This window comes from Echiichthys vipera (assembly GCF_963691815.1).
Source record: "Echiichthys vipera genome assembly, chromosome: 3".
Lineage (NCBI taxonomy): Eukaryota > Metazoa > Chordata > Actinopteri > Perciformes > Trachinidae > Echiichthys > Echiichthys vipera.
Genome location: NC_139828.1, coordinates 23,143,965 through 23,166,645, shown reverse-complemented (window position 1 = coordinate 23,166,645; position 22,681 = coordinate 23,143,965). Strand labels below are relative to the sequence as shown.

Here is a 22,681-nt window from a genome sequence, read left to right as displayed (position 1 = left end):
GGTGCTTGTTCGTCAATGAAAATAGGTATTCTAAAACTTTTAAGGGCTTCCTGGGAAGGATTACTACAAGGAGCATTATACATATTCATATCAGGAGCTAAAATACAGATTATGCTTATGACCACTGTGGACTGCATGAGGTCCAGTAAATTTGTCATTGTTTTTGTCAACTGGTTGAGATTGCCCAGGGGGGATTTTATTACCTTCCAGTAAATATTTAGTTACAGCAATTCTGACTGAGCACATTCTGCTGCCCAGTTACCACTCATGTGTATTAACTGGAACTCGGACACTGTCCAGAAGTAAGTTGCTGCGGATTTGCTGTAGCTTTATTCCTGGTCGAGGGCCAGGATGACAGTATAGAAGCCTTGGTTCTCATTTTTTTTCTGTTGCTCTTAAACACTTTCAGAAGATCTGAGTCATATGAATAATGCCAGGCAGACGAATTGAAGTTAGTAAAAGCTTCTGAAAGTCTAATCTAAGAATTGCTCAAAAACACACGATAACCAAGATATCCTGCCATTCATCTTTAATTTCTCTAGCCCTGAGATCTGAATAAATCAAGTCATCTTCAGTATTAAAAAAACACAAGTTAGTAATCAAGCCTTATATTAACCGGTCACCTACAGTATATTGAACAGAGCACCAACTGTTCTCATCTGTGTCAGGTGAATTCCATTTCATGGATCAGAACTTTACACAAAGAGCGATTAATTTCCGCTGTAGGACATTTTCCTCACACCCATAGTTTCTAATGAGAAAATTAGATGTTTTAGAGACTCCGAGTGAAAGCAGGGACTGTGATCTTTGGTGGACTCGACGTTTATTCTCCCCTCTACCACTCTTAATCCCCCTGTGTGTGAGAGACTGCGTTGGCGGTCACGCACATGGACAGTGTTTTCATTTAGTGCTGCTGCAATCACCTAACACACCCACAAGTGACCTGGGAATTTGTCTGGTCTGGTTCCACACTTACAGATGTACAGTATGCACAGATACTACATGTACTCCACCCTGCAGCTTTGTACTCAGAAATGGCAATGTCAGCTCTTATAAAGTTCATTTGATTTATTTTGTCCGCCATTTGCATGGGCTGTTAATTTATTTATTATACTTCAGAAATTCGTTATGGCTACTTTGCTCTGCTATATGGGTATAATGCGTGATTTCCCGGTTTGATTCGTGTTTTTCACATTGTTGGAGCAAAACCTTCCTTACTGTGTTGGCTTTGCACGCGACTACCCAGAGATCACTCATTTTAACAATGAGTCCAGTCATGTGACAACTTTTTCCTTGGATTTTCTATTTAATGATGGGATTTACTGCTCATACTAACTGCACGATTGTTCGTCTTTATTTATTCCGACCAAGCACTATTGCTGCTGCCAGAAACATAAAATGTGTCACTTCCTGTGTGCCGAATTTTCCCAGGAAAGCTCTCAGAAGTACTCAGAATAGCACATTTGCTATTAAGTTGGATCTGCTGGACATACAGTATATTCAGTAACTCTGTTCTCAGGGTGCAAAGATTGTGACTTAACTTGTTGTTCAAGTTATATAATGCAAAGTAATCCATATTTCTATATAGCTCACAAAGGAAAGGCCTTTCATGTCTCAGTAAACACCCTGATCTCCCCTCTTGCAACAGATCCAATCAGTGGGAAGTGAAATGAAAACATCTTCAGCCACAAAGCCCGTTGTGTTCACAAACCTCACATTTTCCTCCCACGTCATCACATTCGCACATAACTACTCCTCCAAAACTATATGTGCGTCAAGCAAGACGTCATACATATTACATTTTGGATGCAGTGTACTCCCATAGGTGGCTTTTGCTGAATTTCATGCCCAAAATATGATCTACATTTCATATTTTTTATAATTTCAACCCTTTTAATAATGATAATGACCCTTTTTGACTGCTAATCATTAGCAATCATCCAGCTCACCCTGCCCATGATTAAAGATGGGAGATAGATAGAAGACAGAAAGAGCAGCTGTAGGAAAGCACAAAGAAAAAAAAGAGAGAGGCAGAGGAGGTCTATATCTAGTGAAAATCTTAATTCTCAAAATACCTTTTCTGAATGTTGACACTTTGGATTTTTTTTTTTTTACTCACTTTCCGCCTCCACTCCCCTTTTTGTCTCTGAGGTATCCGTCCGCAGATGTTCTGCTCATAAACATTAAGAGGCACCTGCCTCTCCTCTGGTCATAACATCCTCACTCCCCGACTTCCACTTGGCAACATGGGCGTCTTCTTGGTCACTCTCCCCCTCTCCCCCCACTGCCGGTCCCACCTTTAGCTCCTTCAGATTACATAAATAATATGACATCTGCTGAGAAAGAATGTCTGTCTGCTCCTGTGTTCTCCATTAAGGCCCCCCAGACCCGAGAGTGGTTTGGCCAGCAGTATGATGTGGTGCTGCCTTTGGTATTGTGGCCTTGCTTCAGACTCAGTGCCTGATAGTCTGAATAACTGTTTTCTGTCTGTCTCTCTGAAAGTCTTGTGCACCCCCACAGCCTGTCGTTTGTTCACCTGTGTGTGTGTGTGTGTGTGTGTGTGTGTGTGTGTGTGTGTGTGTGTGTGTGTGTGTGTGTGTGTGTGTGTGTGTGTGTGTGTGTGTGTGTGTGTGTGTGTGTGTGTGTGTGTGTGTGTGTGTGTGTGTGTGTGTGTGTGTGTGTGTGTGTGTGTGTGTGTGTGTGTGTGTGTGCGTGCAGATCATGCAGCAAATGAGTGACCATCGCTATGACAAACTGACGGTGCCTGATGACCTCGCCGCCAACTGCATCTACATGAACCTACCTAATAAGGGACATGTGCTTCTGCACCCCACAGCAGAGGAGTTTCCAGAGAGTGTGAAGGTAATGCTCAGGCTCATTGCACATCCACACCCACTCACTTTATCTCAAGCACACAATCACACATTCATTTACAATCCTGAGGTTACACTTTTGGGAGGAAGAAACACAGTCAGGGCAACCAGACTGGTTAGGTGGCCTAGATTTAAAGAGCACTTGCCTTTGTTGCGCTCCATCCTGTCCAGACCTCTGGGATAAACAACTGGCTGGAGAGGGAAACCCTGCAGAATCTACAGTATGTGGTTGTTTTACACAGACACTGACCACGTCAACCACAGCCAGCACTGTGTTTTATAACAAAGGAACCTGCGTTTTTATGCAAAATGACCTTTTGCAGACATGTTTCAGCTAACACACTAGAAGCCAAAGACATTGGGTGCTTTTTCTTTATCCGAGCTTGAGTTAATCATCATGTTTGCTATAACTCATATTTTATGTTAACAATGGATCAAATGACTGCATGTATGTGAAAGCGGTCACTCTTCCTGTCGAACACAGCAGGATATCACCTGACTCTGCATCTCCCTTCAGCTACGTAGAGCATTTTACAGTCTTTCAGTCTTGTTTGTTTTTTTATGCCCACAACTTTACTGTTCAATCTCGCTGCTCTCATCACTGTAATTTCCCGGCACAGGTAAAAAACAATTCCACCATGGCTGCCATGGCTGGTTATAAATGCTAATCTTGTTACGTATCTACATCATCTTACGTGTGAGAATAAGCCACTGTTTGCTAACATGTTTGCCATAGTATATACATGCTTCCCTGCCTACACCAATTCCTGATGAAAGTAAAATGGTTTGCTGTTAGCTAGAAAATATATTTTGGTACAAACAGTATGGCTGCCAAGTTGGCACTATTTCAGCACCTCATAAGTGAAACAGCAAAAAAGAAAATTCTATATGGATGAGACTAATTTCAAAGAAATATTTCCTCTTAATAACAATCCTTATAGAATGTGTTCTTTGTTAAATTGTTAAGTGCTGTATGCTGGCTCGACTTACCTAATTGAACTCATCCCCAACAGTATCTCACAGCATACACCATAACTACATGAACTCCGCAACCTTTCTTAAATGTCTCTTAGACATACAGTGACCTACTTTTGAACACCATCATGCATGTCTTTCTCTCATCACACTTGCCAACTTTTTTCCACAGTAGTTCACCGTGAATGACATGTTATTGTCTCACTTTGTCTGTTTGGGGTTTGGAAAGGCTGAGCAGTAGCTGTGTTATTTAGATGCTTTGGGGTCACTCCACATCACAACAAGTGAAAATGATTCTCACAGGATCAAACCTAGCACCCTGCAATCTGTAGACAGATCCCAGACCTCAAAATGTACTCTGTGGTTAAAACCCCTACCTCCGCCAGCTATTTTTAGAGGGTAGAATTCACAAAATTATACGTCTTTAGACTTACATCCACAGCAAAGGCTCTGTTTTTTCCAGCAAGATTAACTTCAACTTAAGCATAATAAAAATCTATTTGTGTATCTTGTGCTTCCTGCTTCGGAAGCACCTTTTAACGGACCATTTGGAGCAATATTTAAGGAATGTATGTTTGTTCCATGATCCAGTTCCCCGTATAATGTTCAAACCCACTAGAAATTGGCCTGAACCCGATTTTTGGTCCAAAACTGTGTTTAATGAATTAAAGAAAGTGGAAAAAATATGACATAGTTGAGAGTTGACTATCATGCCTTGCTGTACAGTAAGTCCACAGTTGGTATGTTTCCCAAGGAAACATGTTGCTTGTTCTTCCAATAAGATTTTTCAGCACAATCAGAGACACTCTGCAAGATTTCTGCTGATTTCTAACTCTAAACCTTGTCTGTCCTAATCTCCGGCCTATTTTTAGTTTGCTTGTTAAGTTACATAAGAGTTCCACATTAACAAAGGCAGGGGGTCATGAGAGAGGATTGGTGGGGGTCGGAGGGGGAGGAGACAGGACATCTTTAATGGTTAGTGGCGACGGCTCTGGAGGGCTCAGTTTGGAGATAAAGAAGCCTAGCAGACAAAAGGCCTAGTGAAATGTAGCAGCTCCTACTGTGTGGAACCATGCACCCTCCGACCCGACTTATAAATATCAACGGCAGTAATGAGAACTCGGCTGGACATGTTAAAAAAAACAAAAACCTTTTAAGGTGGAGATGCTATAAATGGCAGGGGATTTAGTGGTGTTGTTTTGGGGGAGTTATGTAAAAGCACAGTCTTCCCTGAGTTGACCTTCTGATCATGTGGTCTAAACAGAAGATTTTTAATGGCAGTGTCGTTCAGTTGGTCCAAAACTCTGGGTTAGACTAAAATATCTCAACAAATGTACGATGGATTACGTCACAGATGTTTGTGTTCTCCAGATGATTTTTCTGTCAAAATTTGGTGATCCGCAACTTTTCCTTTGGTGTCACTATGAAGTTGACATTCTTTTTTTTCAGTGAAATTGCTCTTATAGTATTCTCCAAAATTATAATTTGAATAAATGTCTGTTAAGTAACCATCTACCACCAAACAAGGCAACACAATGGTGATGGAGCCTATGGCCCTTACATTATTTCTATCTGGGTGTTTGTGGCGATATTCCCGGAAGAAAATGACAAGCAACGCAGAGCCAGTGACAGGTTTTTCATCACTCAGCAGTGGTTGGTGTGCCAAAGAAAGTAGGCGGACCTAATGCATCAGATAATTCTCTCAGTGTTTTGATTCTCTGAGAAGTGAGATCCAAAAACACACCTGCAATTACCACTTTTCACCATAGGTGCTGCCAAAGACAACAAAATACAGATCTTGGCTTTATGTTACCCTCAGGATGATCTTTGGTGATCATTTCAGCCTTTTCCTTGGTCGACTTGAATTTTTTCTAACCTTCGCCGTTTGGGCGAGCAGAGGCCGCTTGCTGCTCTTTTCATTCTCCATGGTAATAGTAGCTTAGCTGCTTAGCTCATAGCATAGCTAAGATTGGATGGAGGGTACAAGCCAAAGGGAGCATCGCGGACCGGGTGGCTCTCTTTGGTTTATTTCTATGCAAGCCTACAGCTGATAGACTGAATGGATTTTTTTGGGTTCTTTTTGCTATTCATATTGTGTAGATCGGACTACAGGACCAGAATTGCCATATAAACGATATTAATAATTACCGTCATAGACCATAGCTTTAAATCATCTAGTGCCATCAGGTTAAAATGTATGTATACAAACTGTACATGTATGCATGTTTTTCCGTTATACATTCTGCAGCGGTAGCCCAGAGATGGGTGGCGGGGAGTCGGACTGGAGGCGGCTTCCGATCAGACTGGTGCTGGGGTTTAGGCTGGCTGAGGGTTTGCGGGCTGCTGGCTGCTGCAGAGTGACAAATATGTTGTGGTTTTGGCTGGCTGATGTTAGCTGATGTTAGCTTGCCTGCTAATGTTTAAATTGCTAGCTACAGTAGCTGACATAGCAACATACTGTCTTGAGTGGATAACATCAGCTAAATTATCCAGACTCCTGGCTGGCCTGGTTAGCTTGCAGCTTGCAAATTACCTTATCAACTAGTGTTACGAAGCAAGTAACATCATATCCATGTAGTGTAGCTAAGTTACAGCTAGCTGACTTGCTTGCTAACATTAGCTCACCGTAACTTAAGCTAAGGTTGGCCATCTGGCTGTGTCTTAGCATGAATCAGACATTTGCTGATGGAGAGATTTGCAAACAGCAAGTAAGCGTTATTGTAAATTGGATTGAAATGCATTATACAGTATTATACCAACATGATTCCGGTCAATAATGATCATTGTTTTGGCCGGTACTGGCTCAAGGCTATGGAGCGTGCGAACTCCTGTCACTGGTGTCCTAAAAACGTACATTTTCTGTAAGTTAGACAAAGAATCTTTAATGTTGGTTTAATGGTGCAACAGACGAGGGATACAGAAGAATCAAGAGTTATAAGGCACATGAGAGCAGTGTCTTTAAACATGGCATTTCGATCACCAGAGGCTTCGTCAGTCATGTTACATCATGAGATAAGAATTTGTTTAGCTGGTCCCTCTGGCTGTGCCGCAAGGCCCCGCTCAGTATCACAGCAGGGTTGAAATGAGAGTTTGAAGAGAAAAATATCATGGTTTGGAAGTCTGATAGGAAAACATTGGTTTTCTTCTGGAAAATGTCCACAGGGTGACACACTACTTTATGAGGGTCTTTAAAGAATGTTGTAATAGTTCTCGCTCCCATCTTTTTTATATATATTTCACCAGGGAACCAGGAAACCTTTTTGAATCCTTGTTCTTCTTCTTCATATTGTGTGTTTCTCTACAGGGCTTTTACATCACATTACACGTTGTCAAGTAGAGTAAACAAACTTAAGTGTTGCACAGTTTTACTCCTGCCAACTGAGCTGGACTTCAGCCTTTTCCGCAGGGCTAGTAGTAGTGCTGGCTGGTCGATACCTGTAACACTGGCTCACAGATGTGGTACCCAAGGGCAGAGTTGGGACACAGAAGAGCAACAGCTGTTGCCATGACGATATCTATTTTGTATTTGATTTTTTTTTTTTATGTAGCAGGGGCAGGTTCCTGTTTCCCAAATATATCATAGCATTAAACCATGTCTTTTTCCAATGATATTTGGCTGAACACTGTGTTGTTGAATTTCAGTTGACGTAATTTTATACTAACCTTCGATAAACAGAATCATCTAAGAGAGCAGGATGTCAGTTTTTCCAATGACAGCCTTGTCTGTGTGTCCCGCAGGTGTTTGAGAAGTTGAAGGACCACATGCTGATCCCTGTGTCCAACATGGAGAAAGTTAAAGTGGATGGAGCCCTCACATGCTGCTCTGTACTCATCAACAAGAAGGCCAATATCTGAGCACGCTCACCAGGGGGGTCTCTCAGTGCATGGCTACCAAGCCGAGCCTGTAGTTGATCACCAAGGATCCAGAGGTTTATCAAAACTATCTTGGTACTTAGATGAAGAATAGGGATGTTTGTTGTTGCTAAGGGACAACTCAAATATAAAGTGGAGGGAGCCTTCTGGTGTCCCTTTCTCCCCAAAATGCTAAAATTACATTAAACTTTCTTAAAAAGTATGCGGATAATTCACTTGACTACATAATTTGTAGAGTTTTGCTAAATGTTATTTTTTAACTTCTGTTGAGGTTTTCAAATGAAGCTTTGAATATCTGTCGTCATATTTTATGACCATCACCCTTAAAATATATCCTCAAGCAAAATCTTCAATTTAGTTATATAAATATAATTTATGGTGCTTTTAGATTGCTGTTAGATCACCCAGTTGATTCTCCCTTAGTGTGCGGTTAGCGTGAGAGCAGTGTTATGGCTGTAGTAAAACTGTTTTTGAACGGTTAACGCCAACAAATATGGATTGAGGCAGAATATTTAGTTTGATTAAAAATGTGGTGGATTTTGGAAATGATTACATTTATCTTCTTTGGGGGGATTTTTAACACTCTGGAAATGTGAAGATCACAAGAGTTGGAAACAATCCTACGTAGCCTACACTGGAATCTAATTTTACAAATAGTATAATACTTCTAATATTAGTGAAGCCTCCTCTTTATCTGCAACCGTGCATAAATACTGAACAAGAGTAAATACAGAGAAAATGCTGTGATGTGGATTTAAAATATGAATGTCAGCATTATGAATGAAGCTTCAAACTCTCTGGTACAGCCCTTATTAGTTTTAGGTTATCGTTGTCAATATAAGAATTAGGATATTACATTAAAATGATCTTACTTTGCTGTTGATGGGAATATATTCTTTAACATTTTCTATAGAAAACGTAAATTAGGTTAGATAATGGGTCATATAAAGGTATGTTTTTGATAGTATTTGTCCCAACCAGTCTAAAAACTATTCAAATGTAATGCTGATAAATCTATTCCCAGATTGGAGGAGGAGTTGACCCTTGCACCATGTTGAGCAGAGCCCCTAATGTGTAGCCCAACCCTTGCTTACACTGTTTGATGATTACAACCCTTTCAGAGAGCCACACAGAACAGAGCACTTGACCAATAAAACCCAAAAATCCACATTAAACTGCTACTTTATGAAATTCATAGCTAGCAGACATTTACAGTGGAAAATGTATGTGCTGTAGGTGGTTTATACTGTTTACATGCACCATTGTATCCGTGATTTCATTTTGTTGTGCATTTGGTTTGGGACTTTCTTTTTAGAACTGTATTTTGGAGCAAAATGAAGGGGAAAAAATCCTGCTACTGCTGCAATATGACCACCAAAAATATGTTAAATTACTGCTGTTTCTTTAGATCTCAAAACCGCTAAAACCACTAACATACAATTCTATATTTATAAAAATGCAAACCCTTTATATTGATTTCCCATATTGAAAATACAGTTCTTGAAAAGCTTTATGGTTTTGGTATGATAACAATGTCGTAAGGATTTTATGATCCATATATGTACTGCCATAGAGACCTGAGGTGCTCTTACTTTTCATGACTATTACTTACTAATCATTGCTCTTGATTGTACGTTACTGGAGACAAAACCATTTCCAGCAGCTAGAGAAACAGTAGCCTGTTCATTTATTCTGTAACAACCATCTGTCGCCATTTTGTTTAAGCAATTTTGCATCCCTCCTGGTGAGCCTTTGTTTAGATTCATGCGGGGAAGCAAAGTTATTAATCTGTGCCAACCGTGCAGAAGACAGATAAAAGCTGACTGTTTGGGAAATGTGTTTTCGTTATTATAAGATGAACTCAGCTTTCATTTATTCCAGTGTGACACCTCTGCTCCTCTTAAAGTCTTAAAGTACGATGTCTGTATGGGAAACCAATAACTTCTCTTCTGCTGAATGATTTGAAGGCACTGTAGTTTTCTCACTCCATTGGTTCTGCCTGTGTTGTTGATTACACTGGTTCTTTTTTTCCGTCTGGCAGTTTTGACTTGAAAACTGACTCAGAGCATGCTGTGAAAACGATGTCTGTTCCATTAAATCCAAAAGCACCAAATGTGACTGCAGTGAGAGAGTTTGCACTCAGCATGCAGAACGTGCTAACTGTTTGGTGTCTTTCCATGTGTGTGTGTTCAATGATAGCTGCAAACAGGAGTTTAAAGGATGTTTATGAGCTCTGTTTTGGTGGCCTTATCTCTGTTTTTGCTGAATTCATGTTTGAGGCCTGTAGATCGGACAACATAGTGTATGTTAACATGTATACTCTACACGTTAAAGCCCATCACATGTAAAACCTTGTTTTTTCTCAATGTGATTGTAAGTGAACGTTGAGGAAATGACATCAGGAGGTGATTCAACCTCCCTCTGTAGATGTTGGCGTATGGGCAAGTGGGCAGTGATGAAACATGGAAAGAATTCCTGTTGGGAGGAGAGGCTCGTACACCAGTAAACACTGACTCTCTTAAACTTTCTCTGTCTCACTCAACTCTCGCTCCCTCTCTCCCCCACCCTCTGCTATTGCCTCATAGACGATCAGGGCTAATTTATGGCCATGATATCATACAGTCTGGCAAACACTGTAGATGTGATGGCCTGCTGTTAAAGTGTGAGACTTGTAGTATATTTTATAGTGGGCGGCTGGCTGGATGCAAGGGTGATAGCATAGTTGCAGAGCATCCAGTTTGGAGTCGTATGCAGTTACTCCAGAAGGCTGAGCCAGGCAGGATCCGTCATACACTGTCTGATTAGTACAATGTCAACCATTGGATCGTATCTAAAATTTTCATCCCCTCTCGCCTTGTTTCAAATTACCGTGTCTGGGGCACTCTAACCTTTTTCTATTGCTAATTTCAAATCAGAACATTAAATACATGTTTGGCTCTTGGCTGGCAAGCCTGTTTATAGGTAACTAATCCTGAAAATGTGCTCTGACTTTGAGAGCTTATTTATCCTCTTACTAATCCCCTCACTCATCATAGGAGTCATGATGGTGTGATTGCCCTTCTTCCAACTGAGGTGTCTTTCTTGGATTTCATACAAGTTGTGAGTAATAGTTATGTGTCATCTTAAATTGAGCCTTTCGTCTACTTTGTGTAATAAATTAACATCTAGCATTCAAGTGTTGTGCTTCTTTTTTTTAAAATTGAAGTTTCAATTAGCCCAGTTTTGTGTGTTAACTGTTGTTTCATAATTGTTTTCATTTTAATTCATATTTTGTCTAACAGTTTTTAACCCCTCAAGGACAAAGTTGGTGTAGCTCATTTGGTAAGATAAAATACAAATGTGAAACTAGCTGTTCTCTTATTTTCTGTGGCGAGTCAGGTCCATCTCTGTTGATCTACTGAGTCCACCTAGTGACACAAAAAATGTAAGACAGGCTGAAATAAGGTCTGTATCTAGGCACAGGGCAGTGCAGTTGCTGTTTGGTTGGAAGTAGGAAAAGCTGTCAGTTAGTGTCTCCTACGTTATGTACCCATGAAAGTCCAAATGGTTGTGTCACAGAAAATGCAACTGAAAGAGAAATGCAGCTTTGTGATGTTTATTGTTGGTATTCTTTTCAAAGGACACATTTGCATATTCAGTTACATCAGATGCAGGTGCATTGGAGGGCATATCTCGAGTTGTGAGAAAAAAAAACATCCCACACATTACTCTTCAAATCGCAATGCCGGCAAGAGCATTGTGAGGGATTTTCCTTCTTCAAGACTCAGTGTTAATAGGCAAAAAATAAAAAACCCTCAAGTTATAATGTAAAGCTTGTTTCGGCTGTTACAAGGAAACTCTTAGTTAAATTGGTTAAACTTCACACCCATGTCGACCTCCTCAACCTCAAGTGGGATTCTGATGAACATTTTAAACTCAAAAACATATAAAACAAAACAAGAATCTGAAAAAACTAATGCTGGTGTTTTTTCAGATACAGCTTATTTGTAATAGAGGTAAATTATACAAAATTAATTCATGTACTGTACATTTTTAGACATTCAAGTGCCTAATTTAAAAAAAAATGAAGAACTCATCATGTCAACATGTGTAAAAGTCCCAGTACATTATGGCACCTTCTCCTTTTATATTTTTTACATTGTTTTTCTTACTTATTTTCCCACTTTTGCAAAGCCTCGGATATTGCTACCAGGTAAATATTGTTATCAGGTTCTTAACAATACAGTCGTCATGACAACCAAAGCCATTGATTGGGGTCTTTTCTTGCAGCCTCACAAAGTATCTTGTAATCTACTGTTCCCTCTAGTGGACATAAAAAGATACAACAGTATTATATACAATTACACATATAAAAGGAATAGCTTCAACTGCAATAGAATATTACTAAAGACATTATTGTTTTCAGTGATGCACTCGTGGCATTTCTGCTCCAAAAAGTATAGAGTGACAAATACGACGGAGATGATGCCATGGTCAAAACTACCCCCCAATATACTGTGAGTATATGATAACACACTTTTGCTGAACTCACAGGGTGCATAAATCCACCAATTCTTATAGCTACAGGGGAAATTAGTATTGAAGTTGCCTGGCAACTTATTTTTTATGACATACTATGACTTTTTACAACAGTATTTATTAACTTTTTAAATGCATTTTTTTATACTATGACTTTTAATGATATACTACTGGTATTTCTTATACTTTTTAATGACTATGTTATGACTTTACCTTGTGACAATTCTGTATGCAATACTGTACCATGACTTTATGGCATTTTTATAGCATACTATGTTGTCAGATGTGTTATGGCATACTGTACTATATATTAAGAGATTTTTATGTCACATAAATGTCATGAAAAAGGTAATAGTTGAGTATTTCATAAAAATGTGTGTCTCAAAAACACAAGCGATCGACAGTGACAAGATTTTTATTAATGTCAATTTGTCAATAAGAAAGTGCATACATTAAACTGCACCAGTGGAAACAAAGTACACTTGCTATACTGTGCTTTTAGCCACAGGGGATATTGGTATAGAGGTTGCCTGGCCCCCTTGCAGCAGTGACCTTGCACTCCAATCTGTCTGCAGGCTCAGCGAGAGGCAAGTAGGAACTGTTAAGGAAGTCACTGCCTAAGTAGGGTGGGATACAGACTGAGCTATCAGTGCAGGAATCGTAACATGTTGGGAGGAGCTTTTCACTCACCCCTTGGCCTTCTTTCTCTCCAACCTCCTCATAGACATAACTGTTTCCCTTTGAGCAAAGAATAACACTGTCTCTGTTCAGAGTCACATAGTCTGGAAAGACTACCTGATCTACCTGTTCTCTGCTCAAGATGTGTTTTTCTGGTGACAGGAGCTGGGTGGATCCCTCTGATGGCTTCCCCGATCCTGAAACCTCATCTTCAGACATTATCTCCACTATCGAAGTGGTTACCTCAAAGCATCGTGTGGCTGTTATTGAAGAATTCTGAAGTGTGAGCACAAAGTAGATCCTTTTTTAACACTGGAACACATTTAAAGTGTTGTGCTTGTGCGTCTTCATGTTAATTCTGTTTTACCTTCTTTCTGAATATATATATATATATATATATATATATATATATATATATATATATATATATATATATATATATATATATATATATATATATATATATAAATACAATCTATATCTACCTTTTTATTTATATTGCATCTGTTTGGCTAAGTTATTTATGGTCACATTATAGGTTTTGTGTAGTTTAATGGTGCATGTATCATGCATTATGATAAATTATGTGATCAAATAGTTTACCCATGTTGGCCCGTTGATCTCTGTCAGAAAAGCTTGTAGGACTTTGTCCAGGTTGGGCACTGGCGGCCAAAAATACAGCTTGAGCTTTCTAAAAAAAAACACAAAATAACTGACAATAGTCTACAAATAATGTGGGAAGTCATTAAAACAATGTGGTTAACTCTTTTAGACACTAAGAGAAGTCAGTGATTTGAAATTATTTTTAGAAATCTTAGGAGTGATTGTACATCAACAAGAAATGGAGGTAGGTGTCACATATTTTCACATGAATATTTTTATTTTATTTTATGTTATGTAAGTAATCCTAAAAAATTGGCTGATTCAAATCTGAATGAGTTGAAAAAAAAAAAGTCCTACCCGAGGTTTGCTGAAAACAAGGCGATGAGGATGATGGCAAATATCAGCATCAAGACAGGGATACACAGCATGAGCAATGTGCCTGTAAAGGTATTGTGTTAAAGTTTGAATGGATTTATCAGTGACGTAAAAAAATGCATTTCACAGGTCTATGATATTTCCATTTTGATATATCTCAAGGCACAACAGTGAATTTTACTACAATTACACACAACCAAAATTTGAATAAACTGCTTGTTAAAGTTCTGACATAACACACTAAGAATCAGGATTACTGAATAAATAAATGAGTTTTACACGGACTTTTGTCAGTTTCAGTGTGAGCTTACCTACGTCATTGGGGGTGTCACCTGAAAGCACAGCTGACCAGTCACTCCAGTAACCTGAGTAAATGGACCCATTAGGTTTAGCTCTGAGCTTAACACTGTACCAGCTACCTGTTGGAACCTGAAGACATGCGCCGGTCTCCGGACCCTTTGGGTATATCGTCTGGGGACAGAAAGGTTGATTTGATGTTCAATTTTAAAACACTAAATTTCTTTAGTAATAATGCTTTTGCAATCTCTCACAAAAGCTCTTGGATTTCCCTTGAAATCGTGTTCAAGATTCTCAGCAATCTTTTAATGCAATTGGTTTCCATTCCCTGAGTACTGTTTTTTTGTATGTTTTGCATATCTCGTGTTTTTGCATCTTAAATTTTTAATGCAATATAATGGCTCATCTTGCTGATTTTTTTATTTTGAATTTAGTAGAGTTAAATATTCCTTTCTTTGGTGCCATCTGGTGGTAATATCAATAATGTCAGTGTGGCAGCAGTGTAGTCGTTTTACAAACATCTGCCGTTAGTCAGTCTTGCATTGCCAGACCTATCTGTACAGCAATCACACTCATCTTGGTCTGCGCTAAGCCCAGGATACAGAGATGCCAACAAAATAGATAGCTGAAGTGGAGAATGCCTGACATATGAGTTTTAGGCTTTTCCCCACACACTGTACATACAGAATCAGAATAATTTTGAATATACTATTCACAAAAATCTCTTAACAAAATACAAGTACATTCCGTTTACTAATGAACTAAAAGAAGTTGCAAAGGGAATATGTGAGGGAACACGAAAATAATCGGAAGGAAATACAAAATGATTTGGGTTTATTGAGCAATTCAGAAATAAAAATTCTAACATGGCCTCAGGGAAGGGCCTGCACTTTATACAATCTTTGATTATTATTATTATTATTATTATTATTTTTATATTATTAAGTAGCCCGTAATTGCTCATGTTAGACCAAACTTAATACCCATATTATCCAAACTTTTATTGTCATGTCACTTGTCAACTGACACAGCAGCAACCAAACAATGTTTGCATAGTTTGGATCTTGTTTTATTCTGGTGTGAACATTTGACAGAGCTTCTTTCTTTCTTCTTTTTTTTTTAAGCCCTGCATATGTAGGGGGCAAAATGCTTAATACAGATAGATGGCATACATGCTGAAAAAAAGGTGTGTTTTCAAATTAACCAGATTTACTTTGGACATGGGCTCTATATTAACTTACATTAACAGTGTGCAGTTTTTTAAATTTAATTAATAATTAAGATGTCAAACAGTTTAAGTACATGCTGATGGGTGTCACCTAAAATCAGGGTGGTGGTGGTTGCCCTTTTTTCAGGTTAGAGCAACAGCCCCTCAAAGTGTCTGTGCATGTGTCTGGACCCAGGGTCTCTCAACCATGACATAATAAAGAAAAACGTACAATTGGGTGGTCCCCTCTGAGATGGTAGTTGACTTCATACTGCAGGTGAGCCGACAGAGACGGAAGAGGAGCTTCCCATTTCAAGCACAACCTGCCTTTCTCCAATGCTCCTCTCAGATAACATGGGGGTGTTTTGACTAAACACAAAAAAATACACGTCACAGATCAGACAGAGGTAAAGAGAGGGGTGGCAATTGCTATTAGCTATTTAAGCTCTTACTGCTTAAACTGCTACAGTAACTGAAAAATGCAGTCTGTAGAAATAATGTATTTAGGAGCTTAGCTACCTATCTAATGCTGTCTGGTAGAATAAATTATTTTCTAATAATGTCATGTTCATAACTCATGAAAAGGTCTGTTGAATATTGCTGTTAAATATATGTTTGAGCAGATCTGGATTTGATATCAGAAAGGCAGATTCATAAGTAATATGCACTCTAAAATAGCAACTATTTCTCTTGTTTATTTATGGACAACAGCTTAGTAATAGAGTTCTCTAAACTTCTGCCTCTACATCAAAGATCCTTTTGCTAACCAAACAAATCAAGAAGTTAAAGAAATACAGAGGACAAATCCAAAAGAAGCAAAGAAAGGAGGAGCAATCCCTCACCGATCGTGTTGAGAGTGAACTCTTGAGTAAAGAAGGTTCTGCTGAAAGGAGCTGAAGAGCCGCTGAGCTTGACCCTGATTTTTCTGGACTCGACTCCACGGAAACTGCACAGTTCATTGAAGTCCCTGTGAGCAAGACACTCTGTCGATTCTGTCCATTTCAAAGCTTCACTGTAAGGGTTTTAATATCATCATGTCAAATCGAAGAACTAAACATGTTTAATGTACTGTCTTGGTCAGTATACACTGTAAAATGAAAGGAATGATGTGCAAAAGATTGTTCCCATGATTTTAATCAATGATGGAATGAAGTAATGTACAGTACCTGAGACCCATCTTGTAGGAAAGTGTGTACTCATTCTCTTCACCGTATCTGCTCCCATTCCACTGACAGGTGATATTTTGCAGGTCAGATGTGTAGCATTTTAGTGAAATGTCATCTGAAAAAGAGAAATAATTTCTCATTCCAGTATTGCAGCTTTGACAGAAGAGGTCACAGGATGACATGCCATTCTATGGATAACAATTCCTTCACCATCCGCTCAGACATTCACACTCTTCTCATTTAGACACACTTGCACTTTGGGGAACCACGGCTCGGACAGGGTGTGACCAGCTGCTCCAGTGTCCTGCAGATGTATTTGAGGCACATTTGACCTGGACCTGGACCTCAACCTCCTCCCCTGGTATCAAAGAGTCCAGTATTTCACCTGCATTTGCCTATAAAAATCACAAGCAACATAGATTTTACAATATTTGTCAGAGCAGTTTGATCCTTCCAGCCTAATTAGGAGAATCCAGTGCAAGTGTGCAGCTGCCAAGATAATAAGAAACAAAGTCACAACAATATTATTCATATAAATGATCATCTTATGTAATTGCCAATACAGGCCTACAGGTGGAGGAAGACTTGGACAAATGTAAAGTTTAATAAAATAAACAGGCCTGATTAGAAAATGATAAACATATCAGTGATGTGTTTAACTAATCATTTAATGAATCAGTATCATAACCGACACATATACTTGGCCCCAAAACCAACAACAGGCAGGAAAAAGATCAGGTGACTGATATAACTCATATCAATAAATAATACTGTTAGAGGAACAGTTAAATTAAATCTAAATACAAATACAAAGCTTTATACTTTATGATATACAAAGAGAAAAGCTCTATGTATTTTTACCACTAATCAGTTGATAAAATAAATGTATTTTACTCCTTTTTTATTTATATTAATTCTCTTTTGTTTAATGGTTTTAAACCCTATTATTTACTGGTGTATTCAGATATAATTTTGACTTACTACATTTTGTCAGTTTCAGAGCTCCATAATTAATATGAGGTTCTTTATAGAGACAAATGCCCATCATACTAACACAAATGCTGGGAATACCAGTTTTATACATATATACTGTCACACTCAGCATGTGTAAGTTTGATTTCAAAGTTATTTTAGAAAAAGTTGTGTGTATGTGTACCTCTTTTGTCTTCTTTCCCAGCCCCTTGGAGGAGTATTGAACCCTATGCATTACATCATTTTCCCAGTATTTCTGGATCTTTGTCTGCCATGAAACCTGCAGCTGTCCTACTTGGTCATTGTGGTGTAAAGACACACTGAAGGGAGGATCCAGGAGACCTAGGGACAAAAGGTGATGGAAAAATAAAGAACACCATACATGGAGAGAATCCTAGTAAAACAAATCCCAGTCTCTTCCACAGTTCAGTAACTGTATTGTTTTTCTTAGCCATTACTCTGTTGCCAAGGATTTTCCAGAGATTCTCTATGGGGTTTAGATCTAAACTCTGACACTTCCTCCTCCAAATTTAACTGATTTCTTTCGACACTTTGGTTTCAGTCGTTCCAAGTCCGACGCTGAACATAATGTTTCCCATCAAACCCCAAAAAATTTAACTTTAGCAATGTCATGTCATGATTTGAGGGGTGTTTTCTGCAGCAGGAGTTGGGCCTCTTGTACAGCTACATGGCAGGTCAATGCAAATGTTTATGTGAACCTCCTTCAGCAACATGCAATACCTTCACTGCAATTTTCTCCCAATCAGCTGCAATTTTCATGCAAGGCAATGCCCCCTGTCACATTGCAAAACATGTAAAGCAGTTCCTTGAAGATAAGAATATTGAAACAATTAAATGACCACACCAGACTCCAGATGTAAACCCCAGGGAGAATCTCTGGGAAACCCTTGGCAACAATGTAAGAAACCCACTACAGTTAGTGAACTGTGGAAGAGACTGAAGAAGAATGGACCAAGATCAAACCAGAGCAGTGTGAGAAACTAGTGATGTCCTGTGGGCGCAGATGTGATGAAGTCATTCAAAGCAAAGGCCTCTACACTTTCCATTTATGTATTTATTTATTTATTAATCCTATAGCCCTAAGAAAACATTGTTTAAAACCTTCTCTTCTGACACAGTGGTTACAATGACAATGGTCCCCTTTGTCTCTTTGTTTCTTTGTTGTCATTTTTGGTCGTTTTGTGTGTACTTGTACCCCACTGAGTTTTATATAGTCCATAGATTCAGGACCCTCCAAAAGAAGACAAAGTGACTGACATGTTCACAGCTAGGAGAAAGTTAGATGCTTCCAGCCAGTGCTGATGAGGTATCTGAAGTTCTCAGAGCTAAAAAAATACAGACTGAGATCTGCATACACATTATTTTATATACAGCTGATCTGAAATGTCTGTTCGGCCATGTGACAGAAGCACTACTCATGCTTAGAATGTTTATGCACATGTATGATTTATTCATTTTTTCCAATAAGTGATCAATCTTTTCCCATTTCTTCTTTTTGTTGAAGAAGTAAAATGGTAAAACAAACAAACAAACAAAGAAAAGTCTTACGGTGGTCCTCCACACAGACAGTCCGATTGTAGAGGCTGGTGTTGGTGTTGCGCTCCAACACTTCAAGGTGTGTTTCCACAAACAAAATAACATCCAACTCAGGGAATGAGCAGATGTGGAGGAAAGTGCCCTCTTCTGTTCTCTGGACGGACATTTCACACCTTTTCACTCTGGAACAATAGAAGTTGTGGTATCAGTAAGTCAATCAGTCATTCAAACCATTTGAATAGCATCTTTCACACAGGTAATGCCGCTTAATGTGCTTCACATGTGACTGATAGAGGGAGTAAAAAGTAGTATATGGTTTAAAAGTAAACAGAAAATTCTAAAAGGAGAAATAAAATAATGACATTATACAAAGTGGGGGAAAAACGTTGATTGATTTATGTCTAGACCTGTTCTTGTGGAATACAAGGTGGAGAAGCCAATGACTAAAGGAGAGTTAAAGTTCACACTAATACTAATGAAAAACAACATATAACATTCAATAAATAGTAACATGTCAAAAGTATGAAAGAAATCCTCAGTATATGATTCAGTGAATTTTTAAGGTAATGTGAAGGTAATATTATTTACTATCTGAGGTTCCATAATATACCAAAACACAATAGATTGAAAACATACCTGTCAACCCTGTAGAATAAATCATAAGTCTGGTTGCCTGCAGTCTCAAAAAAGCAGGTGAAATCCTGTTCTGTCCGGGTGAAACATTTGGGATCCTTCTCATCCTTTAAGAGCAAAACATCTGCTCAAGAAATGACAAAAATAATACATGAGCACTCATGGAATAAAACATGGCCCCCAAAGTCAAACAAGATGGCATTTCTTAACTTATTAATGCAAGATGTTAACATGGGAACAAAGTATTACATTGTGGCAAAAAGTTAGTGTATTACAGAGTAAGATATTTCAGTTGTCACATTTGGTTGGGTTAGAAGACCTACAAGAATTAATTGCCATGACATGCAGTTCCTCTACCTTAACCTGCAGGGTATTATCTTGTTCCCATGAATTAACATCTTGTTGTCACAACACTTTACATGACATGAGATTTTGGGAGCTCTGTATCATATAGCTAACAGTCCATATTTTTAATAGAATGACTGAATGAGAACTAATTCAAATTGTACTTCAACTGTACAAAAATAAACTATCCTTAAGGCCTACCTTCCCTTGACAGATGATTGACAGTTCCATCCTTGCAATGTATCCCAGGCACAAAGCCCACTTGTAACCATAAACTAATCAGGAGCATCTCCCACCTGCAGGGAAAATGCATGGTAGATTGAGGTATGTACCCTAAACTACCATAGCACTTAAACTAACGTTGCACATGCATGTGTATGTGCATTGTGTGTTGTCTGTCATGCATGATTTCGAGTAGGCAAGGGTGGGTTAAGCAGTGGTGAGAACAGGAAGTGTGCTTTGTGACTAGTGGAAGTAAGAGCCAAAAAAGGCAGGTTGTTCATTGAAGCTATTAAAATCTATAATTCATGTTGGTAACATAAGGTCCCTGTAAGTGTTAGTTAATGACAAAATGGCCTTATAAGATGTGTATTAAGATGCATATGTGTTAATACGACTATATAAGTGTTAATAACTTCATAATAATACAATTCTAGATTATAATACATCCGAGTACCTACATAAAACACATTAGCATGTATATATTAGCAGGTAACTGCATTTCGCAGATCTAAAGCAGTGACAATGCCTTGTTAGGGTTAATAATCCTTTATAATGCACTTATTAAAAGTTTTTTAAAAATGACGTTAAGTTCTCATTCGAGATGGGGAAGCCGATAAAAGCAGAATTAACTGAGTGCATGACGCAGCCCTGCAGCTAGCACACCATGAATGAGGTCATTACCGCAATCATGGGTATGGAGAAAGGCTAATCACTAATAAAGGCTTTATGAGCTAATTTCATTCAGGAGATATAGGAGTGGACATAATGTGGAGTGCTTCTCAAGCTTCAAGTTCCTTAGTGTCCTCATACACCAAGTTTCAAAAACATATTAATGAACTGACTAAGTCCATAAAAGCATAGATGGCAGTTTTCTATAGAAATAAAGTATGCATTACCAAGAAGTGCAGGAAGTAAATTGTTCAGTCAACCTTTTTATCTGATAAGAACTATGGCCATGCAATGTATAAGCACTCTCCTACCCCTGCTCTTAAACCACGTGTTCTGCTCTCAGGTTCATAACTAGGGATGGCTTCAGAACACACGGCTGTTCTTTCATATGTCTTCTTAACTACAGAGCACACATTTTCACATTGGACCTAGTCCCAAGACTATTTGGTTCTCGAACGTCAACAAGTAAATGCTCAAAAATATTAGCCTAGAATAAAACTGAAACTTGTGAGCATGTGCACTACTAGGAAAATTTCTCTGCAGATGGGTTTCAACCACAGACTGATATTATCTCTGCCAATGCACCGAGACCTGGGTTTCATAAAGCTGTGCACAAGTTACCCAGAATGTGATTTTCTGACTTTGATAACTCAGAGATTTCTGAAACAATAAGTCTAACCAGCCAAACAAACATAGCACTGCAAACAAGGGTGCCAACAGACTATTCACTGAAACATTCTTGTTTTTTTATTAATGTTCAGAAGAGATTTTCATGATAATGTACTGAGTCTGGACTTAATGTGATACACTGGGGCAAGTCAAGTCTGTCAGGTTACCTGGTTACCTCGTCCAACCGCCTGTCCTAGAACCCCACAGATGGTTCGACAAACAGGGAGCCCAAGCTGCCTGCCCATGGAGCAAACATTAGCGATCTGCAACTAAGTAATAGCTTAGGTGTCCTGAACCCGGTGTTAGTCAGACCAGCACTCAGATGAGGAATATGTTGTCACTAAAATGGTGGACTAGTATCAGAATGGTAAGTGTAGTTAGCATCTTTTATTAGTTTCTAATGCTTGTTAGCTTGTTAGCTTGTAACTGTCAGTGGCTGACAGCTATAATGGCAGTGTGTTTTCTGTCTGTACTGACAGTCCGCTCTGCAGTGGAGGTTTCAGATTTCTTTGCCAGTGTTGTGTTGAAGTTTGTCCCCTGTCAAATAGTGTTTCACATTTCAGACAGCGATTGGTATTTTTACTAGTGTCATTCCAACTAAAGCTTGCCCTAATATCTTTGAATCTCAGTGCTCAGAGAAGTGCACAGACATGTCCTTCAGAAGATGAATGTGAAAACACCTCTCTAGGGATAGAATTTGCACAAAGTCACTATACTCAGTGCCAGACATTTGAGAGGACAGAAACAAGAAGAAAAACACTTTTTTGAGTGGAGGGGTACTTTAATTGTCTCCTGATTTGTCCAGTGGCTTTCCTCAGGACTCTGGCTTCGCTGCTCGAACTGCAGCACACAGAGAGAAGGGCAACCTTTATCCAAAGGTTGTTCAGCTTCTCAACTCCCAACCATCCGTGCACAATCCAGCACCCTGCTCAACCAGCTCATGACTTACATCTAAAAGTTTATTTTCTAGATGTTGTCCAGCAGCCACCTACTCCTTTAAGGGTGTTTTCATGTGAGTTCTCATATGTCTGCCCACACTGACTTTTCCC

General features: G+C 38.9%; 2 protein-coding genes across 3 annotated transcripts in view; one reads left to right on the top strand and one right to left on the bottom strand.

Moving 5' to 3' along the window:
- The window catches only part of ddah1 (dimethylarginine dimethylaminohydrolase 1), an 86,043-nt gene extending 75,194 nt beyond the window's left edge, over positions 1–10,849 (top strand). For both annotated transcript variants that reach the window (XM_083911541.1, XM_083911540.1), the window contains exons 5-6: positions 2,719–2,862; positions 7,587–10,849. In XM_083911541.1, coding sequence (XP_083767667.1) covers positions 2,719–2,862; positions 7,587–7,703 — 261 coding nt within the window. In that variant the 3' untranslated portion in view covers positions 7,704–10,849. The remainder of the gene's footprint in view (positions 1–2,718; positions 2,863–7,586) is intronic.
- Positions 10,850–12,737: 1,888 nt separating this feature from the next.
- Positions 12,738–20,385, bottom strand: mpl (MPL proto-oncogene, thrombopoietin receptor; the record flags this gene model as incomplete). The annotated part of the gene is made up of 12 exons (XM_083911464.1): positions 12,738–13,193; positions 13,521–13,608; positions 13,878–13,959; positions 14,207–14,366; positions 15,632–15,768; positions 16,242–16,411; positions 16,566–16,680; positions 16,816–16,960; positions 17,722–17,879; positions 19,107–19,276; positions 19,731–19,851; positions 20,274–20,385. The coding sequence occupies 12 exons, from the start codon at positions 20,383–20,385 to the stop codon at positions 12,738–12,740; spliced, it is 1,914 nt and encodes a 637-aa protein (XP_083767590.1).
- Positions 20,386–22,681: the final 2,296 nt, after the last annotated feature.